The sequence below is a fragment of the Eschscholzia californica genome, unplaced genomic scaffold (assembly GCF_041429995.1).
Source record: "Eschscholzia californica isolate CP2 unplaced genomic scaffold, dmEscCali1.0.p SCAF_5, whole genome shotgun sequence".
Taxonomy (NCBI): domain Eukaryota; kingdom Viridiplantae; phylum Streptophyta; class Magnoliopsida; order Ranunculales; family Papaveraceae; genus Eschscholzia; species Eschscholzia californica.
This window is the reverse complement of record NW_028238472.1, coordinates 49623064-49650136: the sequence shown is the minus strand read 5'-3', so window position 1 is coordinate 49650136 and position 27073 is coordinate 49623064. Positions and strand designations below refer to the sequence as shown.

General features: G+C 36.2%; 1 protein-coding gene, 1 long non-coding RNA gene and 1 pseudogene across 4 annotated transcripts; 1 reads left to right on the top strand and 2 right to left on the bottom strand.

The window, feature by feature from the left end:
• Nucleotides 1–2390: 2390 nt before the first annotated feature.
• On the bottom strand, nt 2391–3043 carry LOC147540141 (14 kDa proline-rich protein DC2.15 pseudogene; annotated as a pseudogene). The gene has a single exon (XR_015226005.1). The product of XR_015226005.1 is annotated as a 14 kDa proline-rich protein DC2.15 pseudogene (transcript).
• A 2058-nt stretch (nt 3044–5101) lies between these two features.
• On the top strand, nt 5102–9230 carry LOC147540140 (uncharacterized). The gene is made up of 2 exons (XR_015226006.1): nt 5102–6495; nt 6583–9230. It is a non-coding gene; the product is annotated as an uncharacterized LOC147540140 (long non-coding RNA).
• Nucleotides 8028–19336, bottom strand: LOC147540139 (Transducin/WD40 repeat-like superfamily protein). 2 transcript variants are annotated; one of them, XM_086643492.1, is made up of 18 exons: nt 19100–19336; nt 18963–19015; nt 18581–18703; nt 18321–18506; nt 17087–17257; nt 15663–16062; nt 15243–15361; nt 15042–15119; nt 14301–14438; nt 12986–13030; nt 12358–12524; nt 11584–11662; nt 11416–11492; nt 10793–10922; nt 10280–10412; nt 9682–9845; nt 9239–9434; nt 8028–8557 (listed from the first exon to the last, which is right to left on the bottom strand). In XM_086643492.1, exons 3-18 carry the CDS (start codon nt 18698–18700, stop codon nt 8352–8354), a joined length of 2409 nt encoding a protein of 802 aa, XP_086499618.1. In that variant the 5' UTR covers nt 18701–18703; nt 18963–19015; nt 19100–19336; the 3' UTR covers nt 8028–8351. The 2 variants fall into 2 exon arrangements, with proteins under 2 accessions (XP_086499618.1, XP_086499619.1); XM_086643493.1 differs by having other exon boundaries at nt 18967–19015; nt 19100–19241.
• Between the last annotated feature and the right edge of the window lie 7737 nt (nt 19337–27073).

Below are 27073 nucleotides of genomic sequence, written 5' to 3'. Positions count from 1 at the left end.
GCAAAACTGGTTAGGGTTTTAGCTGGCAAAGTTTGCTATAAATAGTAGATCTTGGAGGCTTGTGAGGAATATAATTTATTTACAAATTGATGAGCACAAGATATGAAATAAAACTATCTAAAAGTTATCAAGAAATTGTATGTCTATATTTTATTGCAAATTGATATTTCTCTGTTTCTAATAATTAAGCAACTAGTTCTATGTAACACTATAGGGACTATAATGTGACGTTTTCTTATTTTGGGATGGAGGAAGCACCACCACTTGATCAATTTATCAATGGACTGTATATTTTAACAATAGTGACCACGCCGAACATTTATGCGTGGAATCCATTGGGACGGTTGGATTTCAAAATTTCGGCCGCCAAGGCATTTCGATATTTTAATCTCTAGTCGGTGTTTCTAGCTCATGGGAGTGGAGCTGAAGAACTAGGAGCTAATCCTGCGTCATATTTCGCAAAAGCAATTGTCGGAGGTGATAATTGAAGAAAAAAATTTGGTGCATCTCCTTGACTCCTTGTCAATAAAGAACGAAGAAGAAAGGAAAATATGCAGTGTAAAGAAACAGTGATAAATTGTGTAATGCTGGAAAATCAACACGATGACCAAGAATGATTAACGAAGACTCAAAGAAACTTTAGATCTATGTCCAAGACTTCGAAAATTCAAAAACACGCAAAAAATAAAGAAAAATTGAAATTTTAGAAAACTGAATGAATTAAACAATTATTAGTTTCCTAATCATAATCAAATTTCGAATCAACAACTTTTAAATATATAAATTGCAGAATCTCAAGAAAATATAAAAACAGCCTAAGAAAAACTTACTAAAATTTGTATAAAAAATACTAATGAAATTTTGTTTTGAAGGCCTAAACGACAGAATTCGACTCCAAAGTATATCGAATGTGGTGGTAGCTCAACTAATCTGCAAAAGCGTTTCGCATCAACACTCAACATTTTAACTTAGCTCCAATTGAAATTTTAGAGACATCTAATAGGTTTGAAGTCCAATGTGTATCGATTTCAGAATTCGAATTAAATGAACTTAGGTTCCATTAGTTTCTTCTTTCGTGAAAGAGGTCCGATTAGTTTTGAAGTCCAATATGTACCCAATTCATTATTCTAAGTTGAGTTATTTCTTCTCCTACTTTGTGACCAGCTTCCTTCTTGGCCCCCTATTTTTTATAAATTCAAATTCGGCCCACTTTTTTGAAGTAAATTCCTTAACTATCCTTCCTATAAATTATGTTTAAAATAAAAATAATAAAAAAAACATCTCTCCACTCCACCTCTCTCCACCTCACCTCTCACTGTCTTCTCCGACAAGGTCGCCGGTCGGAAAATTTTCCGGCCGACGACCTTGTCAGAAAAGACAGAGAGAGAGGTGAGGTAGACGGATGTTTTTGTTATTATTTTTATTTTAAACATATATTTATAAGAAGGATAGTTAAGGAACACTTTAAAAAGGGGTCAAATTTGAATTTATAATAAATAGGAGGTCAAGAAGGAAGTTGGTCACAAAATAGGGGACCAAAAAGGAAATAATTCTTGGAAGTTTTATAATATTTCAATATTAGACGTCCAAAGTTTTATCCAGTTTTTGGCTGCATCACTTTGGTCCAATTGAAATCAAAGAAAATAATTATTCAAGAAAGATTGATGTAAAAACGGATGCAGTAAAAAAGGAAATTAACTTGTTTTGTTCGAAATTATGAATAGGAAGTTAACTATCCTAACCACGACGAAAAAGAAAATTTAGATTAATTTTATGGTTGTCTAAAAGTTAAATATGATGTAATGCGTGACTACGTTAGATTGTTCAAAGTATAGGTTCATACTTCATAGTGCAATATGAGTTCAGAATTATTTGTTAATAACTCAAATTTGTCAAATTATATTGTATGAGAAGTTTAGGAGCCAAAGCTTTTAGTTGAATATGCATATAACATTAAGAGTAGGGTCATTAATGTATTAAAGATATCAATATAGAGAATCAAGAGAGAATGGGAATTAAGGAGAAAGAAGTAAAGAAGTTTCTAACAAGTGAGTTTTTAAGTGTTTTAGAGCTCTATACGAGCTTCTAGTCTGTAAATCTCCAAGTTAAGTACGGTTTATTATTTTATTGTATTTCTAATCTCTCTTCCTCATATATCTTCCTCAAAAATAATATTTACGGTTTATTATTTTATAGTATTCAAATGTCCTCACGAAAGAAAAGATAACATTTTTTTTTTTTTGGAAGAAGGTAGAATTGTATATAAGAATTGCAATTACAAACGAGAACATTCAAGAAGCATAGATAATATTTTCAGATTCGAAATTATTAGAAATGAACACACACATAGACACTAATAGGAACATATTGGAGAAAGGAAGAAAACAAGATTAATATAATTTAATTTATTCGATAAGAACCACAACTAAACAATCACATTTCTTACTTAGGGTCCATCTTATTACAATCACATTGACAATATGAAATTGGTGAACACATAATTCACACACACAAAGACAAATAAACAGGTTCCAATATTTCAAATGCACACTAAAGAGAGACAGAGGGAGGTGATGAGTAGGGCATCTAACAAGTGAAACCCTCAGGTACTTGCTTACCACAAGTATTAACTAACAAGCTGATAGCAATTGGGACTTCAAGTTTGACAAGACCCAAAACATTAGCCCTAACAGCAGTACACAAACACAATGCAGCTTCAAGTCCAGTAAGACCTGTCAGTAGAGCACAGCATGGGCTGTTTGGTGGTGTACCCACTACCAAGCTAGTCAACCCACCTAGCAAATCTGCACATACACCCAACTTTAGGGTATCCTTAGGGCACTTTGCAGGCTTTACTGCTGGTGGACTCTTAGGTTTTTTAGGTGTCTCAGGGGCACATGGAACCTTAACACTTGAAACACTAGTGAAGAAGATAAGGTTGAACAATATCAATAGGACTGCTACTTTAGAACCCATTTTAGCCACTAATTCAAACTTAATTGCTAGTTCTATTCTCTCACTATTGGGATTGTAATTTCTCCTTGCTTTGGTGTTCAGTATTTATAGAGAAAGATTAAGGTGAAAGGGTATTTTGGTAATATGAGCTAAATACCATAGTTGGAGTGGTGGTCTATATTATTTTTCATTTTGGACATACATTTATCCAAAATTTTAGAGCCACCGAAAAGAAAAAATTAGGTATTGGGGAAAAGTAAAATCAACCTCCTTGATTTTCTCTCTCTCTTGAAGGATTTTCTCTATTGAAATGGACAAATGGTGGCCATCGACTCTTTTTTCTCGTCACTCGTCAGTTTCGTCTTGTCTTTTCGGTTGGGTCTATCGTTTGTGTACACTTATTTTCTCTTACTCCAATTTAAAGTTGACCTTGGTTAGAACACGTTTTAGTATTATTTTTTTTTTAGGTGTGGGCTAGCGCTCTGTGTGCAGAACTGTGACAAGTCCAACATGTAACCCAACAAGCATACGTGTCACGCGACAAAAAGACATTTATTAGTCGCAAAGAATGACATGCATGAGGGGACATGTTAAAATAGTCCAACATGAATTGACGAAGATAAAGGTGCTCTAGTAGGCAAGTATTATATCTTGTCTTCTTCATTCACTGTAAATTAGTTTTTGTTTCAGTTGTAAAACAAAATGAATCTTCTTGTCTTAAGATCTGGTTTATTAAAAAAGGTAAAATACAAATGAACGTGATTAGATTCAGATAAAAAAAAACACAAAGACACCACAACTTTTAGGTTTTAGAGGACTTGTAAGAAAGTACTTCAAATTCCACAGAATATAGTGGACTATTGTGGTGATTACTGACTACTCTTATAGGGTAGGGACTAGGGAATATTGAACTAGTCCTAGCTTCAATACGGGTACAGTTCTTATAGGATGTTGACCTAAGAAATCAATTGAAGGTATTCCAATTGATCTTGATATAGTTTAGAGAAATAAAAAGTTCCCAAGATTTTTACAATAATGAAGAGCTCTTTATCTTGAGTGACAACCTCTCTCCAACGAAAAGAATGTTTTTAGGCAGTTATCATGTTTATCACATTTTCTTGATGTATCAATGTCCTGTAACGACTAACGTCGAACGTAGTGGATTTCTCAAAAAAAAAATGTTTTATCATGAGGAGAGAGAGCGAGAGGACAAGAAAACTGAGGGTGCTGGTTTTAATTGGAAGGAGATCGGGGCATGGATTGTACCGCGCTTGTAAAGATATGGTGGTGGTGACGGAAGCAGTGGTGGTGGTGGTTGGTGGTGTTGATAGGTAATAAAATTGGGTCGAACAGTATTTTTTATAACAAGTTTAATTTACATTACCAAACTAATTTTCTTATATAGTTTGAACAAAAGCAAAACGATGCCTAACCGAAAGACCTAAGAAAAATAAAAGGTTTATTGTATTGAACCCTGAGAAGTTTTGATTTTCAATTTGGATGCAGTAACTCATGTATGATTTTCTTTCACCATTGTAAACTTAGCAATTCCATGAATACAATTCTACCTTCTTCCGAAAAAAAAAAAACCCACTTTTATGTACATAGTTTCTTACATGTTCGATTAACTATATCATAGAGTCGTTAACTCATCATTCGTATCGAATACAAACATAGAACGCAGACAAAATATCTTTTCTACACAGCTAACATGTTTATATCTGAAAGCACCATCCATGTGGTAATTGGGATAAGTATAGATAAAGGTGAGGGAAGCTAGCCATTGGATGAATGAAGTATGGATTACTATGTAGAAGTATGGTTGAACTTGAACCACTTACAAAACTCTCTCAACCTTTTCTGCTGAGATTAGTATCTATCTGTATAGGAGGAGTATCTCATTATCCCATTTCTCACCATTGAATTTGGTGATTGTCTTGGTTTTTTGTGCCTATATGTGAGTCATGTGACCAATTCTATATTATAAACCACAAACCTAACCTACCCAAGTTTCAAATGGCATATCCTAGCTAGGGTTAAAATGTATGCAGTCATTTTTCTCTGTGATTATTTGGTGTGTCAATCTTTTCAATCTTCTTCCTTCATGTGGTTAACACATTTTGATGGTGATGGGAATTGGGTAAGTCATAAGTGGATGCATAATATCCTGTTGTATGTATTCTTGTGACAACAAGGTAAGGCTGGATTATACCACTGTCAATACAGGGACACTACGTGATGGCAAACGATATATACAGACAACTACCCGTCTGATGGATGTACATGTATAGAAAAACATGAAGGAGTTTACAAAGATCAAATCAATCCACAAAACCTGTCCAACAACAATAGAAGGGCTCATACGCATGCATGGGAAGCAAAGGCTCAACCAAAAAGCGAAGGGGAGCGGGGGGGTTATTAAAAGTTTTGAAGGTTTGATATGTCTAACATTACGTATTACTATCCATTATTATTTTGGCTTAAAATCCTATATTAATATTAGGGTAGATTAAATGTGTGTTTAGGTGTAGATTTTGGACTAGAACCCCAAAAATTAAAAATTATAGCTGGTATTAGAAAAATACCTAAATGATCTATTTTCTTGGCCCTTGATATAATCTGGTCATCTGTGACAAATATTTTTTTTATAGAAAATATGGAGAAAGATCGAAAATTATCGCAAATGTGGGCGACATTTCATGATACCCATATTAGTATATACAAGTACTATATTTCTAGGTACTTAAAACAATACCAATGTGTTGAACAATTTCGGTGTTGATTTTTTATCGTCTACCTTTTGTATGAAAACATGATCATGGGGAAGAAAAGCAGATTACGGACGAGGCGTGGTAGATTAGTTCAGCCAATAGATACGTGTACGTATGTCTTTCTTATGAGTATCGACAGAATAATGTATTACAGATCGAAAGAACAAAGCTAAGAAGCTAAAAGGACATGTCCTGATCCATTATAGACTTGCCTGCCTATCTTCTCCAATTTGATCCCATCACACTCTAAATCACATGGAAAACTATTCCTTCTTGTTTGAGTAGTTCTTGATCCTTACAACTTGCAGTGGGACTTCAGTGTTTTTTGTCCCTTCCATTATTTAAAATTTGTTCAATATGTCATCTTTGGAACTACTCAAAGTACAATTTTAGATTTACTGCAGCATTGTTTTGTTTTCATCTCCTTTTATCTACTTACTCTTACATCTCTTGTACACTGGCTAGTACCACTTGTGGATTAAATTGATCAAAACAAGATATAAAATTAGGGTGATTGTGTTACACATGTTTTTTTTTGTTGAACTATGTGTTACACATGTTCGGTTACATTATTGTTTGATAAAATAACTTATTTAGTTGGGGTGCAATTATTGTTGAAAATGTTAACAATGAAGCAAACAACGAACGCTATTTCGGGAGAAAAGAGCCGACTCCGGGAGCTAGGTTGTAGTTCTGTTGCAGCTAGGTTGCGACCGGCCCAATGGTGACTTTAAAACAAAAACCGAGTCGTCCATCTTTTGCTTCGGTGGTAGGTTCATGAATATCATACCGCTGCGATTATAATAGAAAATAAATTTTTCTCGCCCCTGCTCACAACATCAACTTTCTGTTGCAGAAATACAATCCTACATCGGGGGAAGACGAGGTGTGGTGCTCCTCTTAAGAAGTTAAGCATCCTTCCCTAGTAAGGTGCAGAAGTGTCAAAACAGACAATATCACTAGCAGCCTAGAAAGTCGGTCCACATCATTCTATAACACGTTATCAGCCTGATTAGCTCTACTATGATATGGTCTTGACAAGGTATGTTGTATAAATGCAATCATTCATCGGCAGGAGAGAGTCAAGAGTGGTGCTCCTCTTAGAAGGTTAAAGATCCTTATCTAGTGTAACTTTTTGAGACCATGACGCCTAGAAATGCCACAACGGACTCTATCACTAGCAGTCCAGGAGGCCGCTCTGCATCATCCTATCACGCTCTATTTAATCAACTTAATCGCCTTCTCTAACCAGCCCCCACTTGTATAAAATGCAAGCCCCTATTATCAACATGAATTTTTTGTTATTTTGGAACCCTGATTTCACTAGTATTTCAAAATTTCTTAAGCTGAAGCCATTCCTCCCCAGGGGAAACTAGTCTGCTACCTGGTCGCCCCAAAACAACCTGAAAATTTGTGTAGCTCGTCGATCCAGATTATTGCTACTTTTCTTCAACTTCATTACTATTGTGGTCACAACATTGTGGTCGTAGTAAATGATGCGATTGTAGAAAATAGTTTTCTCTCGCCTCTGCTCACAACATCCACTTTCTGTTGTAGAAATACAATCACATATAGGTATAAATGGGTGACGAGGCATGGGGCTCCCCTTAAGAGGTTAAGCATCATTTCCTAGTGAAACCTTTTAAACCCGTGAAGCCGATGAGTGCCAAAACACACTATTACTACCAGCCTAGAAAGCTGCAGGTCTACATCATCCTATAACATTATCAGCATGATTCATTTTATTCTGACACAATCTTTGGAAAGTATGTTGTATAAACACAATTGCACATAAGTGAAATACCGAGTGTTATGCGCTGCTTAAGAGGTTAAGCATCATTTTCTAGTAGAGCCTTATGAAACCGCGAGACTCAGAAATGTCATAGCGGACAGTATCACCAGCAGCCTAGGAGGCTCCTCGGCATCATCCTATAACACACTCTAATCAACGTAATAGTTTTCTCCAACCAGCCCCCACTTGTATAAAATGTAAACCCCTATTGTGCATGTTAAATTTCTCTTATTTTGGCACCTATTTCTCGCAGTGGTTAGGCTACACCTAGTATGCCAATATTTCTCCGGTTGACCTAAGGGCAAACTTGGCTGTTACCTGGTCGCCCCAAAACACCCTGAGAATTTGCGTACCTCCTCCCAGACTGTTGCTACTTTTCTCCAACTTCATTATTACTCTTCGACCATGGTGGGAATGTGTTGGTCGCCATATTGTGGTCGTATGGTCGTAAATGTTGCACTTCAAATACAATAGCATCATTTGAAGGAAAAGAGAATATACAACAGACCTAATTAACAAATCAACTTCAATAAAAAAAACGATTTCATACTAAGATTACAAAATTTTTAGCCATGTTTTGTCTCTCTTCAATTCATTTGATAACATAAATATATCTATTTGTAGTCAAAACTATGGAAATAAACATATCATGTTTCTTTCGATTTCTTTTTACCCATAAACAGAAATCACCAGCCACAATTGACTTGTTGGTCGAGTTGCAAAAACCTTCCCTGTTTGTAGTTGATTATACACGCACGATGAATTGTATACTGGAATAGATCATCAAGGGTCTCATCAAACTGCATTTTTCGAGATCACTAAAACTGCTGGAATCATTCTTCAACCAGTTGCCTTCTTTCAAGGAAGGATTCCAAGAATACCGAGCATAACTTTGAAAGAGGTGGAAGAACATGTGATGATCCACTGAATATAGTCTCCCATGGCCTTTCTGATGGTACGAATGGGGCCTGTATACTATGATCTTCCGTTCTGCTAATTTGGGGAAGCTCACCATAAATAGATGAATACCCAGATTTCCCTGATAGAGGAAAAAAATACTTACTGAGCCGAACATAACAAGTCATTAACTGCATAGACAGCACATATGGTATTTTTCAATTTAGAAAACTTCAGCATTCTTTCAGGTTTGAAGTTATCAAATTTCCTCAGACCAAAGCCATTTGATCCGGACACTACAAATGTTGGTTCCACCGATTTTCAGAATTATCTCTCATATGTGAATCATCCCCAAGTATTCCACTGCTACATGACCATTACTGTAATCTGGCTTATCCAGTATCAGGTTTAACTTGGGCCTAGCTCAAACAATCCGGATTACCAAATGTAACTCACTTACAACTAGTTTGGTCAAGTACGACATTCTCAATCGGTTAAATACTGACTCAACTAGAAATTGGGATGGGATATGAAGGTCCTTGCTAGGTTCTGCCATGCTTTGCATGATTTGGAATTTTGGACAAACTTGATGTTTACATCCAGTAAGTTCAGACAAGTTTTTGTTGAGATTCAACATGACTTCACAGGAACTGTAGCAATCTTAGTAGCATGGTTTGTAAAAAGTGAATAGTCGAATACTATTGAGGAGCAGAAACCAGAGAACATCATATGTTCACTCTCGCTCAAAAGGAAGTTTCGCGATTTCCAATATAATTCTAATCCAAGATTAATAAATAATAAAAAGTTGTAAGAAAGAGCTTACCTGTTTCTTCAATGGGAAAACTCTCCCGCTGGTGCCCACTAATAATGCTGTCTTCTTTGCCATGTGGATCGAAGATGATATACTCGTGAGCACCACTCATATAAGCTAGAACCTCAGCAGGTTGTTCTCCAACTAAGGATTTCTTATTAATTGGAGAAGGATTTGCTTGAATGAATGAAAGACTTCCTCCCTTGGCCTGAAACATGAAAAGAAAATCAAGAATTAGAATACTTGGTTAGTTTTCTCGTTAACGATAATCTTAAACACCAGATCAGTTGCCGTCATTTACAAGTGGAAAATGATCTCTTAGTTTTGCTATAATCAATATGGAGAACTGTAAACACGCTTGGATGATGTATGCAACTAGCTCCAACTAGGAGAAATGGTCTGATGGGTGAGTAATAGATTGACAACGTTGGAAATAGCATAAACACAAAAAATACCTCCTTCACTGTCCAAGTGGCCAAAGGAATCGGCTCTTCGACACTGAATAATATAATAACACCATCTCTGCCACGAATTGCAGTATCAGATACTGCCTTCTTAGATGACTTTTCAGTAAGGGCTAAAACAGCAAAACAAGAACCATCCCTGCTGCAGGTAACAGCTGCACAAACAACCTTTCTCTTAGTATGTGTCAAGGTTATAAATTTTGTGAGAAGGTATTTCCAACACTATTATCTAAGAACTACACTTTTCATCCTGATAAAAATTCCAACAATAATCTGAAGGCAAGTAATGTATTTCCAGTTCCTCTCGTGACTTTAATTTAAGAACCGCGTTCTTGCGACTCTTTTCCGTCTCTTGGAATCTTCCACCTGATACTTGCCCAGAAAACGACCTCTCCCACAGCCACTCCATTCTTAATTTACTACACTACACAATTTTTATGTGGGCAGCAATATAGAATATAGAATGGACATTAATATTAAGGATTTTGGTAGTTACTACATCAACATGAGAGGATGGATCCAGTGATTAATGACATCACCCACAAGTCAATGTCGCTTCCATAAGCAAAAAACAGGAGTATTAACATACCTTCTATGAGAAGATTATATGACCAAGACATGGACAGCTTTGCTGCACTCCAAACTGATAGCTGTGGATTTGAACCTCGGGATACTGATACAAGATATTCTGACTTCCCGACAAAAGAAAGAGAAACGATTCGCTGGAAGAAAATATAGATTTTGATTAGTGTCTGTATACCCACATAAGAAAACTTATGGTGGTGCCAATGTCAGCTTGTACATAAACATGTCATTAGTTGAAACTCTCCTTCTAGCATGGACTAACGCCTTACACTAAGTTATTTTCAAATTTCTTTTCTCCTGCCTCTGATAGCTTAATTTGTTTAATTAGTCCGCCCAAGATGTGTAAAAATAAAGAGTCGGTAGATTTACTTCATGCCCAAGAATGAAAACCTTTTACTGCAGATCTGGGGTCAAGTGTCTGGCACTACTATATGCCATGCATCTAAATCAGTGTGTTCATCTAGTCATAAGGGGCAACAAATTTATATTTTGCGTTAAAGAGATTCAAGTGGATTACCGTAAGCATCTCTCCGATTACAGCTACTAAAACGTTCTTTTCTGGGTTCCACAGTGTAACTACATTTTCAGCAGCAACAGCCAGAACAGAGCCATCAGCAGAAAATGCAGCAGCTGTTATGGGTTTTTCCCTGCACAGAAATCCATGTATAATTTATAGCAAGAACACAACATAATATGTTAAAAGCTACATCAATTTTTCAAATTGTTTCAACAAACACAAATTTTCCACCGTTAATATCATTGTAATTCATGTTTGCATATAGATTGGTTGACATTCAAGTGACAATAACTTTAAGAATTTAGATTACATGTTTCCTCCTTGTATCTGCATACTATATGTACATAGAAAATCATGTTTTACCCACTGAAGTGAATAATGAGTATCAGATAAAGAGGAGTCCATCTAACACGATCAGACGAGTCATATGACATAAATATCTGTCACAACAAATTTTTTAAAACAAGCTCCACCATGGAGAGATATTATATTGATGTAAACCAATGTTACCAGATACTCTCCCACTTGTGTACTGCATCCGCATATCACAGTCTATTCCAATGGTTACCAGAAAATCTTATTGAAATAATAAAAGAATGAAGTTACGTAAAGCAAGATCATACTTGTATGAACCAACAGAATGGCATCTCCAACCAGATTCCTGATCTTTTTGTTGTGCATCAGAGCTTCTAACCCAAATCTGAGAATGAGAAATTAGAAAAATTAATTGCAGAAACAACAAATAGAATAATAGATCACATGATTTTTATGCCATCACGAGATAAAATTACCTTGAAATCACCACCATAAGAAGCACTAACAGCCATATCACGGGTAGGATGGAAAGCTAGAGCAGAAATTCCAGCATCACTAATTCGATTCATTGAAAAAGAAAATCCTTAAGCAACCAGATATTTTCTACTAAGTTCAAATAATAACAATACACGTGTGACCCCAATGTTCAATTTGGACTGAATGACTGAACCCACTACGACAAGCTGATTTAATACTCTTTCCAACCACATGTCATAAAAATGTAACATGCAACAAACTAGTGAACCACGCCATCCCTCATAAAAACAAATATCTAACTGAATCTATGGAGCTATCTAGTTTAGCTAGTGGTTTCTGTTGTTGACAGCTTAAGCCGAAATTCATACACACTAAAATCGAGTGTAACTTTATTACAGACAGGATATCCTCTTCAAAATACATGTATACATAACTAACATACAATACTACCTGGTCGAAATAGTATAGAGAACAATTACTGACATTCAAATATTCATGGACATGAAAGACTACCTAGCGAGGTCTAGAGGGTCTTCATGTGCCCCTTTATTATCTTATCAATATATTATATCTGAATTGTATAATTAATTATTTATGCATTACTTTGAAGCACACAAACTATATTTAAAGGCCATGTCAGACGGTAGACACACAGAAGCTTAAGATTGATATTATTGGGATAGACTTTCTCACAACTAGTTCATGTCAGAGTAAGAAAACTAACACCAGAGGAACTTTATTCATCTTTTTGGAGGAGAGAGATCAATCCAAACCTGTGAGGCTCATATATGATCGTAGACAATGTGAAGGCTCCCCTATGAGACCCAGCTTCCCAGAATCTGAGGCAAACGAGACCGCCGATTCCATCTTCTGAATGCTTAATTTCAGCTGTACTCATCTTTGTACCGTCGACGGAGAGAGATATTAAAGTCACAACTAACTGCAACCAACAAAGAATATATCAGAACCTTCATAAGCAAGTTTGATTTTGGCCTTGCGCAAAAAAAGAAATAGAATTATTTCAGTTACTGCTCAAATTATCAGTCTCCAATGACATTGCGCCATATATGAATCCATTCACCGTCCAATTAGCAGTAGAAATAATCTAGGAGTTACTATAGTTGCTTATCTGTTTTCGAAATTATGAGAACATCAAATCTGATAATGTGAACTTCTTTCAAACATTTTACACCATTTCAATTCTTTGAGAATGGTCCAAAGTATTCCAACTCTAGAGTACATAATACATGAGAGCAACCTAATTTTTATATTTAGGAGCTAAAGCTTGAATTAACACAAACAACAAAAACCCAACATTCCTCTAACAGGTGAGCTCAATAAAGCTCGAAAAATCAATAACGACTACGGAACAGTCGAGCAACAGAGTTTGGCCTAACATACCGTAATATCATCGCCGGGCTGATGGTTTCTTTCGCAAACTTGAACCTGCAAAATGTATCACTACTTGTTAGAGAAAACCATTTTAGTAAGTTGATTAACAAGGTGGGGTTATTTTTCTAACTAGACTTTATATAATTGGGGAAGATCATCATTATAATAAGCCTGGAGTAAGAGACACTTATAAGCTGGGTAATTGATAAAGGATAAGTTTTGTCTGAACGACTAGTTTTATAGGATAGCAGACCATACTGGCAAAGAGGCTATACGTATGACCAATATATAGAGGATAACATTAGGAATCCTAGATAAAAGAATAAGCTGTAACTACTTCATATCTAGTTGTTACATTAACTAATATAGTGATATGTGGCTGTTAAGTTGGCTGACATGAGAAAATCAGCCAATATGGTAGATGCCATCGGTCAAATAATACATGTATTGTTGTCGCATAACGTACTCAGTACATGCCAATATCCAACCTATCACGAATAAATTGTGATATTAACTACTTAGCTTTAGTGTTCGATCTTACAATTTCATGCAACTAATTAGAAACGGGAAAGTATTTTGTATTCCACATCAGGTTTTTGACTGAGATGTCTAGCATAGTATAAATTAATCTCAAGTTGATAAGGAATCCATCCTTCGAGAGTCACAAGCGTGTTAGTTATATATGTTACAGATCACGCAGGTTAAAGTTTATCTTTCACGTGACTTCGACTTCAACAGCTTTCCTCATAAAATGTCAACTTGGAACATCACGTTGCCGTTATTAGCCATAAGTAGGTTGCATGCCTTTTTTGTTCTTATTCTATGAGTTTACTAATACCTTTCAAATAGTATCTCGGACATGTCAAACAACAACACTTACTGCCCATTAGCTGATATAGTAAGAAAACATACATCAACTACATAACCCACGTATATGAAAAGCTTATTTGACTGTGAAGAGAAATCGACAAGCAAGTCTATGATGATGAGAAAAGGAACATTAGGGAATTATAACATTAACCTGGCAAATATATATTGCAGAGTTCCCTATCGAATGAAATCTCTTCACTGTTCTTATATATTTCTATCAAAGAGACCTATTAAATGGTGGATCTTTATGAAGTATATCAACACTGGATTATCCCAAGACAAATATATCTCAGAAATTGCACCATTAACATGAGCCCCAAGAGGGTAATGATAGACAGTGCAGAAAGATTTGGAAACAAAAAGGTGGATATTGCAGTTCAACTCTTTGTCGTTTTAATCCAATACAACCTACTAATGGACATAAAGAAATTTGTGTAGAAACAGAAACACATACCTGTGAAATCTCACGATCATCGAACAAGCTGTAGAATTGTAGGCAGTAGTCTTCTGTTCTTATGGCTACTAAACCAGCATTATGATCAAAGGCAACACCCCTGCACAATCCTTCATCAACCTCTGGCAATGTGGGGAGCTGTTTATACACCATATTCAGATGAGCACATAGTAATCGAAAAAAATAATATCGTTTCAACATGGAAGAGAAATCCCGTCTAAATGGTTCGAAGTTGAACGTAGTCATAGCCTAAGGCGAAAAAGAACTTGTATATATGACAAAGAAAAAGAAGAAAAATCCTCTAGAAGTATTCACCAAAATGATGAAGATGGTTGAATTGCAATGGTATAGCGCTCTTTGGGCAATATGGATTAGGAGACACCGCTATCAAAATGATGAAGATGGTTGAATTGCAATGGTATAGCGCTCTTTGGGCAATATGGATTAGGAGACACCGCTATCAACTGATCATGCCAAACTAGGCCATCTTGTCACAAGTGCTTATCAACCCAAGAAAGCGCATGACAATAAATCTCTTCAAATTTTATTGACAATTGTTGGGAAAAACATGAAACTAAAATATGAAAGATGATTCTCTATACCTCAAAGCGATATACATTCTCTACAATTTCAAATGTATGATCCCTAGTTTCCAGTCTGTGTCTACCATGCATGGCACCATAACTATGTTGTCTTAGACTTAACCTACTATAAGACAATATGGAAAACCAGAGTACTGACCTTGATTCCAGCAATGGACTTCAAAACTTCCATGGAAGGCATTTTCAGAAGATGTAGTTTATTGTCCGCACATGATATCTAGTGAAGTCAAATTCAGTCACATTATTAAGTTAAAAAATGTTCCAACACTAAGGCTCGGCATGTTTAAGCATAAACAGGTGGAAATTTAGAACAGAAACTTAAATACAGAGTTGTTCTTACAGAAGAAAGAGATGGATCAAGAGATTCTGTAAAGTACAATAGTGGGGATCCAATACGTGGCAAGAATTTCTTTTTCCCCGTGTCTAGCTGCCAAACCACAAGAACTCCTTCCTTTCCACCTAAACAGGAATTCAGGGGAAAGATATAACAACTAACGTCAACAGAAGATCAAATCGATAAGTATCGATAGTAAAGACCATATGGAATTAGATAAATGAAGTTTCAAATGGAAGTCAGCCTACTGCCAAAACACTCTCAATGAAAATTAATGTTTTCCATGAAACCCAAACATGGCATTCGACTCAACAAACAGGAAAAGAAATCGTAACAACAGAAACTTAGTTTCATGATCAATGCATAACCAAGGACAACAAATTGACATGAACCTTGCAGTGGCATGATGGTGCAACTATGATTTACCCGAGTATAGATAAGCTCCGTCTGAAGAAAAATGTAGAACCTTTACTTCAGATGGGTGCCAATGCCAGGTTGAGCAGGACTCGGCATCATCATCACCCCTCACTCCAGGCCTTTCTTCTTCATTCTTTATGAGTGTCTTGCTCTGGTGTTTCCTGGAAAAAGTTTTCTTTCCGCAACCTCTCCAAATCAAAATTCTACCTGTAACATCACCTGCAGCTACAATTGCCTCAGTTGGATGGAAAGCAAGAACTGTCAAGTTCTTCGTATGATGTAGTTTTATCTTCTTGACATCATAATTAGATTCCTTAGCAAAGATCTTCCATATATGAACCTTGCGCTTATTTATAATGCCAAAAAAATCTCCAGAGGTGCCAGCAGTTATGAACTCCGGATATTTAGTCTGGAATAGAGAAAGACGCAAGTCAGACAAAACAAGTGTAAGAAAGTACAAGATATGAGGGTGAACCCCTCAAATCTTAATATTAAAAAAACAGAAGTACATGTATTGTACTCAGAATGGTACTCGGCAGTTGCATGTGACCTCACACAAAAAGTTGATAAACAAAATGTACATTATCTGTTCCTAGTCTTTCTAATTCTTTAGTTCCCGGACCGTTAAATCATTTAGTTTTAGGCTATCATATTTCAGAAATATTTTCCTCTTGTCAGTAATTTTAGTCATCAGCTTTTGACATAAATGCAAGTACCAAAACACCTGGAATGTACAATATTTTATATGCATCTGATTGACTACAAACAAACATAACAAATAAAGTATTAAGATTTCTGCTTACAAATAAACTGCGATACTAATAATAATAAATATAGTTGCATGTATAATTGAGGAAAACATAAAAATAAGAAAATACTAGAGGAGATGGGGAAAATGGTAAACTTTTAGTTAGTGCATGGGAAAGAAAATGAGAAATAAATGCAGTTATACAGAAAATCTACAAATACAAATATCAAAGGCTTTCTCTCTGGAATGCTTCTCCAATAGCCTAGCACAATGTTTTAGAGCTCAAGTTCCTCCTAAAAGACAATATCCTACCTCCTGAGTGCATTCCATTTATAACACTTTTCTTCGAACCAGATATATTCATTTGAAAAATCATATAAAAGTTATACAAAATGCTGCTCCATTTGTTACATTAAACATGAGTCAGAGGAGGCCAATTCCGCTACAATATCATTTAAATTTTATAGACATCATAAAGTAGAAGTTATCCAGAATTCAGAGATGTTCACAGACAAATAGCAGATAAGGAAAGTAGAAATGACATATAGTGCATTATTACACTACTATCACAACACGCATTTGCGCCCAACAACTGACATTAGATATGTTAACCTTATAACAACAAATAAATATACTTACATACTGTAGAAGTATATCAACATATACAAGAGTTATCAAACTGTACCTCTGCCAAAACTCCGCCAACTACAGATGACTTTCTCAAGTTACACTTCTTTATCTTTCCCCTTAGTGCTTTACTCTGGTCATCCACTATATCTTCAACCGAAATAAATGCAAAATGGTCTGGCAACTTTCCATTATTCTCGGTAGGTAATCCAGGAAATGTGGGAATCACCTGAAAAATAGTTACATAAACATAAAAGTCAAACCTTAATAGCAAGTAAGACTATCGTAGAAGTTAACACCCTAGCTGTCCAATCTTTTGCTCTGTAGTTGGTTGAGGGGGGATAAATGAGCAAGTACAAATCTTATTTGGACTCGGCGATTAATAGGAAGTTATGATAGAAACAATATACTTTGTATTTTGTTTTTCATACAGGTTTTCCTGCTTATTTTTGTTGCTTCAACAGGAGTGAACAGTTTTCTTTTCAATGATTAAATCAAAATTTTCAAAAAACAACACGCTGGCTAAATTCAGAATACCACAATACCTACTGTAGCAGGAGCCCTAAACCTTAAATCGATTTCCTACCAATGAATCCCAAATATTAATTTATCCCAGAAGACTCCCCAATCCCCAAAACCCTACTTTTGGCTTAAACCCTGAAGTATTTTTGTACAATAGTTATCGAAGTATCAACTGAATGTTTTGAATCACAAACTTACTAATACATTATCATACACCTCTTATTTATTACTTATTAGTTATTAGTAATTTAGTATACCATCTCTGGGCATTCAAAGATCAAACATTATTTTTCCAGTATTGGTTTTATAAGAGAATAAAAAATGAGAAAACAAAAACTTCTAAAAGTCATCAGTATATCATGTCAATGCCAATAAAAACAAAAACACAATACAAATTTGCAGACCAAAACATGCCATCCAATAGAATAAGAAAAATGGTAGAGCAACAAATGAATGGATCCATAAACATAACACCATATCTCGTTTTGAAACAAACCCCAGAAAGAAAAGGTCTTTAAATTCCTCCATACGTTTTCTTTTCTACACCACCCCCCACGAGCACTACCTACAAAGCTCTGACAAAATCAAGGGTCTCAATCTCAACTTGATTGTGTAACTTCTTGCCATTGTCAGCCATACGAAAGAGATAGGATTACATATATTCCACCAATTACAAGTAACATTATACAGCAGGAAGATGTGAATATAAAATAGTTTACTAGCTACGAACTCAACCAAAACAACTCTGTAAACCAATCGTAGTATCATACCATTGAGAAAATTGGAAGCTGAATATTGACCGTTCTGATCAATTCAGGTATGGAATAGTCCCAATAGCAAATTGTTCCATCAAGCGACGACGTCCAACAATAACACAGAATATTACTGGCAGGGGTAGGAGCTGGTACAACAATAACAGAAGTGACCCGTGCTTTGTGACCTTCCAACTCTGTTATCTACAAATTTCAATAGTCTAAATTAGTAACTGCAATTTCTTCAAAGAAAGTATAATAACTAAAACAACACCTACAAGCATTCCGGTAGAGGTACTAAAAACTGAGACAGTGTTGCCTGTACAAACAAGAAGCTTCTTCCCATCACTAGAAAATGCTGGTGGTGCCGAAACATAGCTTTTCCCACCTGTTATCATTGTCTGTCACAAAAAAAAGGGGGAAAAAACTTGAGTTTTTCAAAAATCAGAAGTCAAGAACTGATTTTGAACTTCAAAAACATAACTGATTTACACAAAATGCAAACATAAATGGTTTCAATCTCTTACAAATAAGTAGAAATCATTTTGAATTTAAACATAAGAGCCAACTTGAACGATTACAACTAAGAGAACAAATAGTCACTGACGATTTGTTTTGATACGAAGAAAAAGAATGAAGAAGAAGGAGGAGGATAATAACTTAATGACGGAGTGACGGACTGATGGAGGAGGAGAAAGAGGCAGTCGGCGGCGCTGAAGAGGAGGAGGAAGAAGGAGCTTCTGTAAGAAAAGAAAAAAACCCTAGAAATGGAAGTCGGAGTTAAGTGAAGGACTTACTGATGGTTGAGGAGGGAGACTGAGATGTGCAGAGAGAATCGGCTGTTGGCGGGGAAGACGGCTCCCTCCCTCGTTTAAGGGTTTATTTGAGGTTTTCGGGAGAGAACGAAGTGCTTCACTGGCAAAACTGCCAACGGATTAGGGTTGGGTCGCCCCCATGTCCTTCCTATTGGCGGGTCGAATTAATCAAAATGTGTTTGTTCAATCTCCCTCTTGTCAACAATTGGTAGCCCAAGTGGTTCGAAGGTGTTGACATACGTATATCGTAGTCGACTTCCAAAAAAAAAAAATCTCCCTCTTAGAATATGACTCGTCTCACCATCTGTCCCGTCTGAATCTGAATCATTTAATTCAAATACCGTATTCACAAAATCAGCTCAAATCAATTAGAGACATCACTCAGACCGTTAAAAACAAACATTTGAAATCTAACTCATATCGATACAGACCGCGAGTTAGATTCCGTATCATTTAAACATTGGCCTCATTTGGTTTTTTTTTGTGGAGTAAAATTTCCAGCAAACCAAATTGTTTTTAATCTTTTTTCTGAAATATCAATTTATCTTCTTTTTTTAATGAAAGATTATCAGTGGGTTTGTATTCATTTTAGTTTTTTCACAAAAAAAATGATGGATTTAACATGAAATTAAGCATAAAGTCAAGTTTCATTGCTTCGATTGTGGATAAGGAGACTCAGTCTAGGTCAGTTTTGTATAGCCATATATACAACCGCAAGATTTATCAAGAAAAACATTGTTAGGGCCTCTCAGTGTATAATATAAAAAAACGTATTCTTCAAACTGTATCAGAATAAATCAGGGCATCTAATGGTGATATAAGGTCTTTGTGTTTGGTCTAGTTTGCACAACACATATAGCTTGTTTATTAAGTTTTTCTTTTTTGTTGAAACCGAAACACTATTTTAGTAAGTCATATTCTTAAGACATCTTGGCATCGCTATTTGTAAAACAACTTAGGAGAAATTTTAAAGATAAAAAACAACTTAGGAAAATTTGTCCATAAACAAATACGAATATTAAACATGCTATTTATATAGGAAAGACGATGAGCAAAAACATCGACAGAAGCGTTGAGGAATAAAGGTGTTTTGAAAATTGACTAATTCATAATACATCTGAAGAAATCAATGGCGGATCTCTGACCAAGTCATACATAGCATTAATATGAGAAGAAACGACTTAGGCCATGCACCAACAGAAAGAAGACACGCGTCCCACGACTAATAGAGAAAGTACCTTGGTCAGTTATCCAAAAGATATACTCCGAAAGCGTGTGATCAGAAGATCAAGCGTCTGACGTTAGAAGATCAAGCGTCTGACGTTAGAACATCGCATGCGGAGAAACACGTCGACAAGCTCGGCAGAAGTGAGGTGGGCAATTGCGAGATCAACAAAAAATAAACTCGGAGATGCAACCCTGACAACCAGCGCTGCCAAAACATTCAAGTCACACAGAAAAACACTTGGGCTTCATGTACAACCCTGGTTTAGCTATATTCAAAACTTTAAAGTTTTACTTGTTTAGGTTATTTATTGCAGCATCATAATCCACGTGATGATTGTACGCATAAGAGAAAGCCAAAGGAAAATCTTCCAAGTTCTTCTAATCCTTAGTTTCTCTACTTTCGACTAAGGAGTGAAGGGACTCGTGATGATAAAAGACAATGGTCATCAATTGACTGAGGTCAACGAGCCAAGAATAGACCAAAAGCCCGTGAGTCAACCCACGTCAAGTCAACAAGGGAGATCGAATTCAAAGGAAGTCAGCCAAACTAAAGCCCAGAATTAGAGGGTCAACACGATTGTCATAGGCACCTTAAGCCCTGTCCTAACTCAAGTACAACAATGTTTGCCCTGAAATTTACGAGAAGGCTAGGAAAGTCCATGTAAGCAAGTCTGATACCTTAAACTCAAAACACAGGAAGGTAGAAACGTGCTAAACGCTTACCGAATTAACATCAAATCTAATTAAAGATATCAATCATTGAAGATCTTAAGTATTTGCCTAACTTGGGCTTCAAGAGTCTAAAAGGAGGAAACATCTCCCAAAAGATCTTTCAACTCAAAAAGATATCTATCAAAGATCCTAAAACAAAGGAATTCATAGATATATAAGATACGAGATAACTCGAAAATGAAACCCTAAATCTCTCTCTAAATCCCCTTCGCGGCAGTCTAGTAACCAGAAGATTCCAAATCAAAGAGGCTTGGGAATGGGTAAACTAGCAATAACATAGGGAATAGGGTGAACTAATTACTCAAAGGAAAACTCTCATTAAATCTCCCACCTCACTCTATCCTTCCCAACGTAACCCTCGATCAAGTACCAATACTGATATTCCGTTTCTCTATATTGTTGAGTCAGAGGAGTTTCAGGATGGAATATTTAGGATTGGATTTTAGTTCATTATGGGTAGGGGTGGGAATCGGGCGGGCGCGGACGGGCTCGGGCTACAAAGTGTCGGGCTCGGGCGGATCGGGCTCGGATAAGCCGAGCCCGAGGTAGGGAGTCGGGCGGATCGGGCCGGACGAAACACGCCATCTAAGTGCCCGTAGCCCGTCCGAGCCCGGCTGCCCGAGCGGGTTCCAACGGGCTCGGGCCGGACGGGCTCGGGTTTTTGAGAATTAAAAAAATTTTAAAAAATAATTATTTAATAAAAAAACAAAAATTAATTAAATACCAACCATTTCTAATTCTTCATACAATCCTGCCTTCTTCTCCCCAAAACAAGCAATGTGTTTCTTATTAAGATTCAACACAAACAAACAAAAAAACATTTTGAATTGAATCCTCATTTCCCCTTTTCAAAACCTTTCATTGATCTTCACACAGAGATAGAGAGGGAGAGAGTTGATGTTACACAAACAAAATATACAAAACCCATTTTGAAATCAAACCTCATTTCCCTTTTATACCTATCAAAAGCATGTTAGAAAAATATTCACAGATCTCAAATCAGGGAAGAGAGAGAGAGTTGATCTTAGACCAAGACTTATATAACCTCTTTCTCTAGTATGGGAAGAAGATTACCATCAACTACTATTTCTTCGATAAATCCAACAGTTTCGTTATCGTTAGTTGCTGCAGGAATTATTGCTACAATGGCCATTCTTGCTACCCTTTGTGCTGCTCATTCTCGAAAACCTTCAACTCCATATCCATCAACTTCATCTAAAAGAAAAAATTACAGCATAGTGTTGTTTTTGAAACAACATTTAGATTAACCACATAAAAAGAAAAAAATTACAACATAAGAAGATAATGGAGTATTTAGGTTTAGGGTAGTATTTTTGGAAGAGAGAGAGAGAGGCGGAAAGAGAGAGAGAGGCGGAAAGAGAAAGAGAAAGAGAGGTAGTGTTTAGGTTTAGGGTTTGGTTTACTCTGAAAAAAAGAGAGTATTTATAGCTTGGTGTCGGGTTCGGGCTCTCTTTCGGGCTACCTATCGGGCTCATCTATCGGGCCGGGCTTCGGACGGGTTATACGGGCCGGGACTCGGAATTGAGAACCTGACCGAGCCCGGCCCTATTAGCCCGATTTATCGGGCCGGGCTAACCCGGCTCGGGGTGCTTTCGGTCAGCGGTCACTCACGGTTCGGGCCGAACGGGCCGGATCGCGGGATTTCGGACCGTTTTCCCAGCCCTAATTATGGGTATAGCTTGTGGAATTATTGCTCATCACGAAAATGCACTCTAATGAAGAAAGAAGAAGGATGAAGATGACAAAGAAAAGTAAAGAAATTTTTTTTTTTTTTTTGGTTAAGGTCGTCTGCCGGAACTTTGTGGACCTTTGGTTTGAGAGAGAAGGGGAAAGAAAAAGAGAGAGAAATGAGACTAAGGTTTTATTTATTTAGATAAGAGAAGAGAAACTAGAAATTAGGTTTTGTTTTTGTCAATAATGTCAATTAGCAGTATAAATGTCAAAAAATTTATTCTAACATAACGATTTAGATTTAGCTAACAAATATCTAACTTCTAAAATAATAATTTAGTCAATTTAGATTAAGCAAATTCAGATTTAGGCATAACTTGAAAAACAAACACAACCTAAGTCGCAAAATTTCTATAAGGAAACCCTTTAATGGCTATTGTGTTCAAAAGGCCGGGTCGGCCCGTACGGAAAACGGGTCCGTTCAACCCGAGTTCTATCACGGGCTTGGGCTGGACCTCTATTTTGGGCCCGACGGGCTAGGCTTGGTTGGTCAATTTTTTTTTCTTTATATATTTGTGTTCCTATTAAGGGTATATCTTATGTAAAAAAATATAAAAAATCTTAAGTTAGAAAATAATTTTTTTTTAAGCTTTAGAAGGTCTTTTCTAAAAAATAAATTTGGATATGTTTAGAGAAGAAATATTTATAGGCCGATGTTTTGGGGAAATAAAGAAATATTCCGGGGTACAAAATTTTGGGTGGAATTTACCTGAGGAAATTTGGAAGATTTACCTGAGGAAATTAGGAAACTGGTAGCCAAGGAGCTACCTCTTCACTGCACCTAGAAACAAAGAATGAAGGTTGAGAAATAGAAGTTGAAGTATCCGAGTAGTTTAAAATTGACTAGCTTCATTTGATGGAAACTGATTTAGGGTCTTGGTTTTGTTTTTTGAGAATTAGATCTTAGGTAAATTTTACAATTAGGAGTTCACCGTTGAGGGTATAATACTTTTGCCTCTTATGTTAGATATTTGATTGTTAAGAAAATGTGTGAGAAAGCTTAGAAAGCTTAGGGTCTGTTTGATACGCGAGAAAATGTATGGGTAAGAAAATGACTTTCTTTCTGATGAGACATGAAAATGTCCCATTTGAGTCTCTTGAATTGGATGAGTTAGTCTATCTAGGGCAAGTTACTCTCATGAATTACCTCTTTTTCTTTCTCAGGTGTCTTTTACGGAGTTCAGTGTGAAAAACAGATAAAAACGGAAGAAAAACACGTCTAGGGGCATTTTGGTAATTTGGGAGATTATTGTAGTCTGGTGGTTAGGCCAATTTTGATGCTCGGATGAAAGTAGAGTCCAAGACGAGTCCAACGGCGAAGACGGAAGTCAAATCGGAATTCGAATGAGAAAGATAGTAAAAGTCGAAATTGGAGTCAATTGAGGTTGACCAGTGGGATAAGTTTGGGTGTGATTCTGGCAATCGGTATAGAGTTCGATGACGTGGCGCGACAAGAATTGTGGAACATCTCAGTTTTGTGTACCAGCGCAACACGGAAACCAAAATTTCGAGAGGATAAACCGGTGTAACCCATCTCAAGATAATCTATGTAATCCCGCCTGCCACCTCACTTCTTGATCCGTGTCCTCGAAATCAACGGTCGGGAGCGGTTGAAGCAATCCATTTTTCATTTGCCGCGAAGCACAAAGTCGTCTGACCCTTACCATTCACGAGTAACCCAGCTGTGTACGTATTTCCTTCTTCCTCTCTTATCTTCTAATTTCAAAAACAGAAATAAAGAGAGAGAGAAGGAACGAGATGAAACTAACAGAGAAAGAAGATTTGAGGTGATATTCTTGATAAGAACGGCTGGAAATTTAGAGAGAGAGAATGAGCTGTAATGGAGATGGAGATATTTAGAAAATGGAAAGAGAGATTAGAGAGGATTGATTATCACTCTCGGCTGAAGAAGAATAAAAGGAAAGAATAGCAGACGATTGAGGGGGACTGCTCGGTTTTGGTTTAAAACAGGGAGAGAAGGGAGTTGGGAGACATCTCGGATTGGGGGTCTCTCGAGCTCAACTAAACAAGACATTACAGAGAGAGAGAGAGAGAGAGAGAGAGAGAGATCAAAGAACTCAGCCATTAAAGTGAGAAATCGAGAGCTAGAGAGAGAAAGTGAGAGAAAGAGTTTTCTTTTCTGTTTTCTTTTTGTTCTTCTTCTTTATTCTTCTCTTAGTGACAGAGAGAAGTTTATATTGAAATAAGAGAGAGAGAAAGCTATTGTTTGTAGAGAGAGTAAGAGATTGAATTATTTATAAACTCCATTAATCTCATCTTTTTCTTCTTCTTTATTTATCATTACTATTAGAGAGAGAAAGAGAGTATATTTCCTGTTTATAGATAGAGAAAGAGAAGCTTTAGAGTGAGAAAGAAGGAGAAAACAGAGAAGGAGAAGAAAAACCAGGGAAGGAAAATTATTTTCTCACCTGGAAATCGTTTCCGAGAAGATGAGAAAATAATTTTCTCTAAGGGTCTGTTTGGTTTGGAATTTTGGGAAAACAGAAGGAAAATCTTTCCCTAAGGCTCTGTTTGGTTTGGAAAAAGCGAAAAAGTTGAGTTTTCTTCTTCCTCTCTTTATTTAATTTTCTAATTTATTTTATCCATGAGTAACTAACTTTCCTATCTAGGGTTTTAGATGAAGTTTTAATAATTGTTCTAATGATAAATTTATTACAGTTTTTATTATTTTAACGATAATATCTTCCGGGTTTTTAGACCATCCATGGACTGAAAATCTGAGTTATACAAAGAACAATCGAATCAGACCAAATTAAATTGTCGTTAGAACTGATTATATGGATGAATTCAGAAAACCTAGACTCTCTCCCATTTGATTTCTCCCCATTTGAGTTTCACCTTTTTAATCGTTTTAATATTTTATTTATTTATTTATTTTCAAAACCAAAACCAAAATCAATTTCAAAAATCTTATTACTTCCTAGTTTTAGAATAAATTTCACTTAGTCTCTGAGGAACGAACCGGTCTTACCGGAAATTATTACAACTTGACACCCGTGCACTTGCGGGTGTAGACCTATTTAGGGTAACCTTCTAGGCCCATCACTTTCCCATTAGAAAGAAAAGAGATTTCTTACTCAAAGTCAAATTTTAGGCATTTGATAAGAAGGTGAGAAAATAAGGTGAGAAAGAGAGTGTCTTTAGACAAATGTTTATTAATTATGTTTTATTTATTAATTGGGTCTTTAACCAATATATAAATGTTAGGCATTTAAGGAGTGCCTTTAGAATTTAAGGGGGTGCCTTTAGACAAATGTTTATTAATTAGGTGTTATTTATTCATTGGGCAGTTAACTAATATATAAATGTTAAGCATTTAGGGGGTGCCTTTAGAATTTCAATTTATTTATTAATTGGACATAGATGAGTAGAAAGAGTTACGGTAATAGAGAAATAGAGAGAGAAAGTTTTGGGAGGAGGGATAGAGTGAGAAATCAACTTTCCCATCTAAAAGGTGGGAAAAAAATTAGACCATTTGCACACTTTTTTTTCCCTTAGTAAATCGGTTTTCTTAACCAAAGTGGCCAACCAAACAGTGGAAAACTGATTTTCCTGAGAAAACGACTTTCTTACACACATTCTCACACGTATCAAACGGACCCTTAGTGTTTGGTTGCTTGTTCTTATCAAGTTTTATTCTGCTGGGAGCATTTGTTTTTCGCCTTTTTCAGGAAATCTGATTCACCTACTGTATCATGTAGTGATCGGTTATTTTGATCTATTGTATTTATATTATATACTGATTTGATCTTTCTTTTTTTCGATGAAAGGATACTGATCTGATCTTGGCAAGGAAAACTTTGACTTTTTTTTTTTGTTGAAATATGGAAAACTTTGACTTGAACCAAAAATATGTTAGATGTGTATGTATATAAAAAAAATGGTGACTGCATCTAAATTTTGAGAAATTTTAAATGTACTCCCAGTTTTTGTTATACACACTCACATCTGAGGTAATTTTTGTTGAAGTTGAAAGAAATGTGAGTGTGGCTATTTTCTCCCATGTAATTCCCTCCCCACTAAGCATTAGGCTATGTGGCTTATTCCAGGCTCGGCTCAATGGGCCTTGTTACAGGCTGTCCTGGCAAGCCTGTTTATGGGCACCACCACTTTGAAACAATAGAAAAAGTGTAGTCACCAGAAAAGGGTCTCCCTCTGCCAAAAGAAGAGTCAAACAAGGCTCCATTCAAAGGATCTTTATGTGTGAGAATAGTCTCACATAGA

Coding starts and splice junctions, on each gene's coding strand:
- LOC147540139 (XM_086643492.1), bottom strand. CDS start 18,700: ATGATAACAGGTGGGAAAAGCTATGTTTCGGCACCACCAGCATTTTCT. Junction 15,120..15,242: donor TTGATCCATCTCTTTCTTCT/GTAAGAACAACT, acceptor TGACTTCACTAG/ATATCATGTGCGGACAATAA. Junction 11,493..11,583: donor CTTATGGTGGTGATTTCAAG/GTAATTTTATCT, acceptor TCTCATTCTCAG/ATTTGGGTTAGAAGCTCTGA.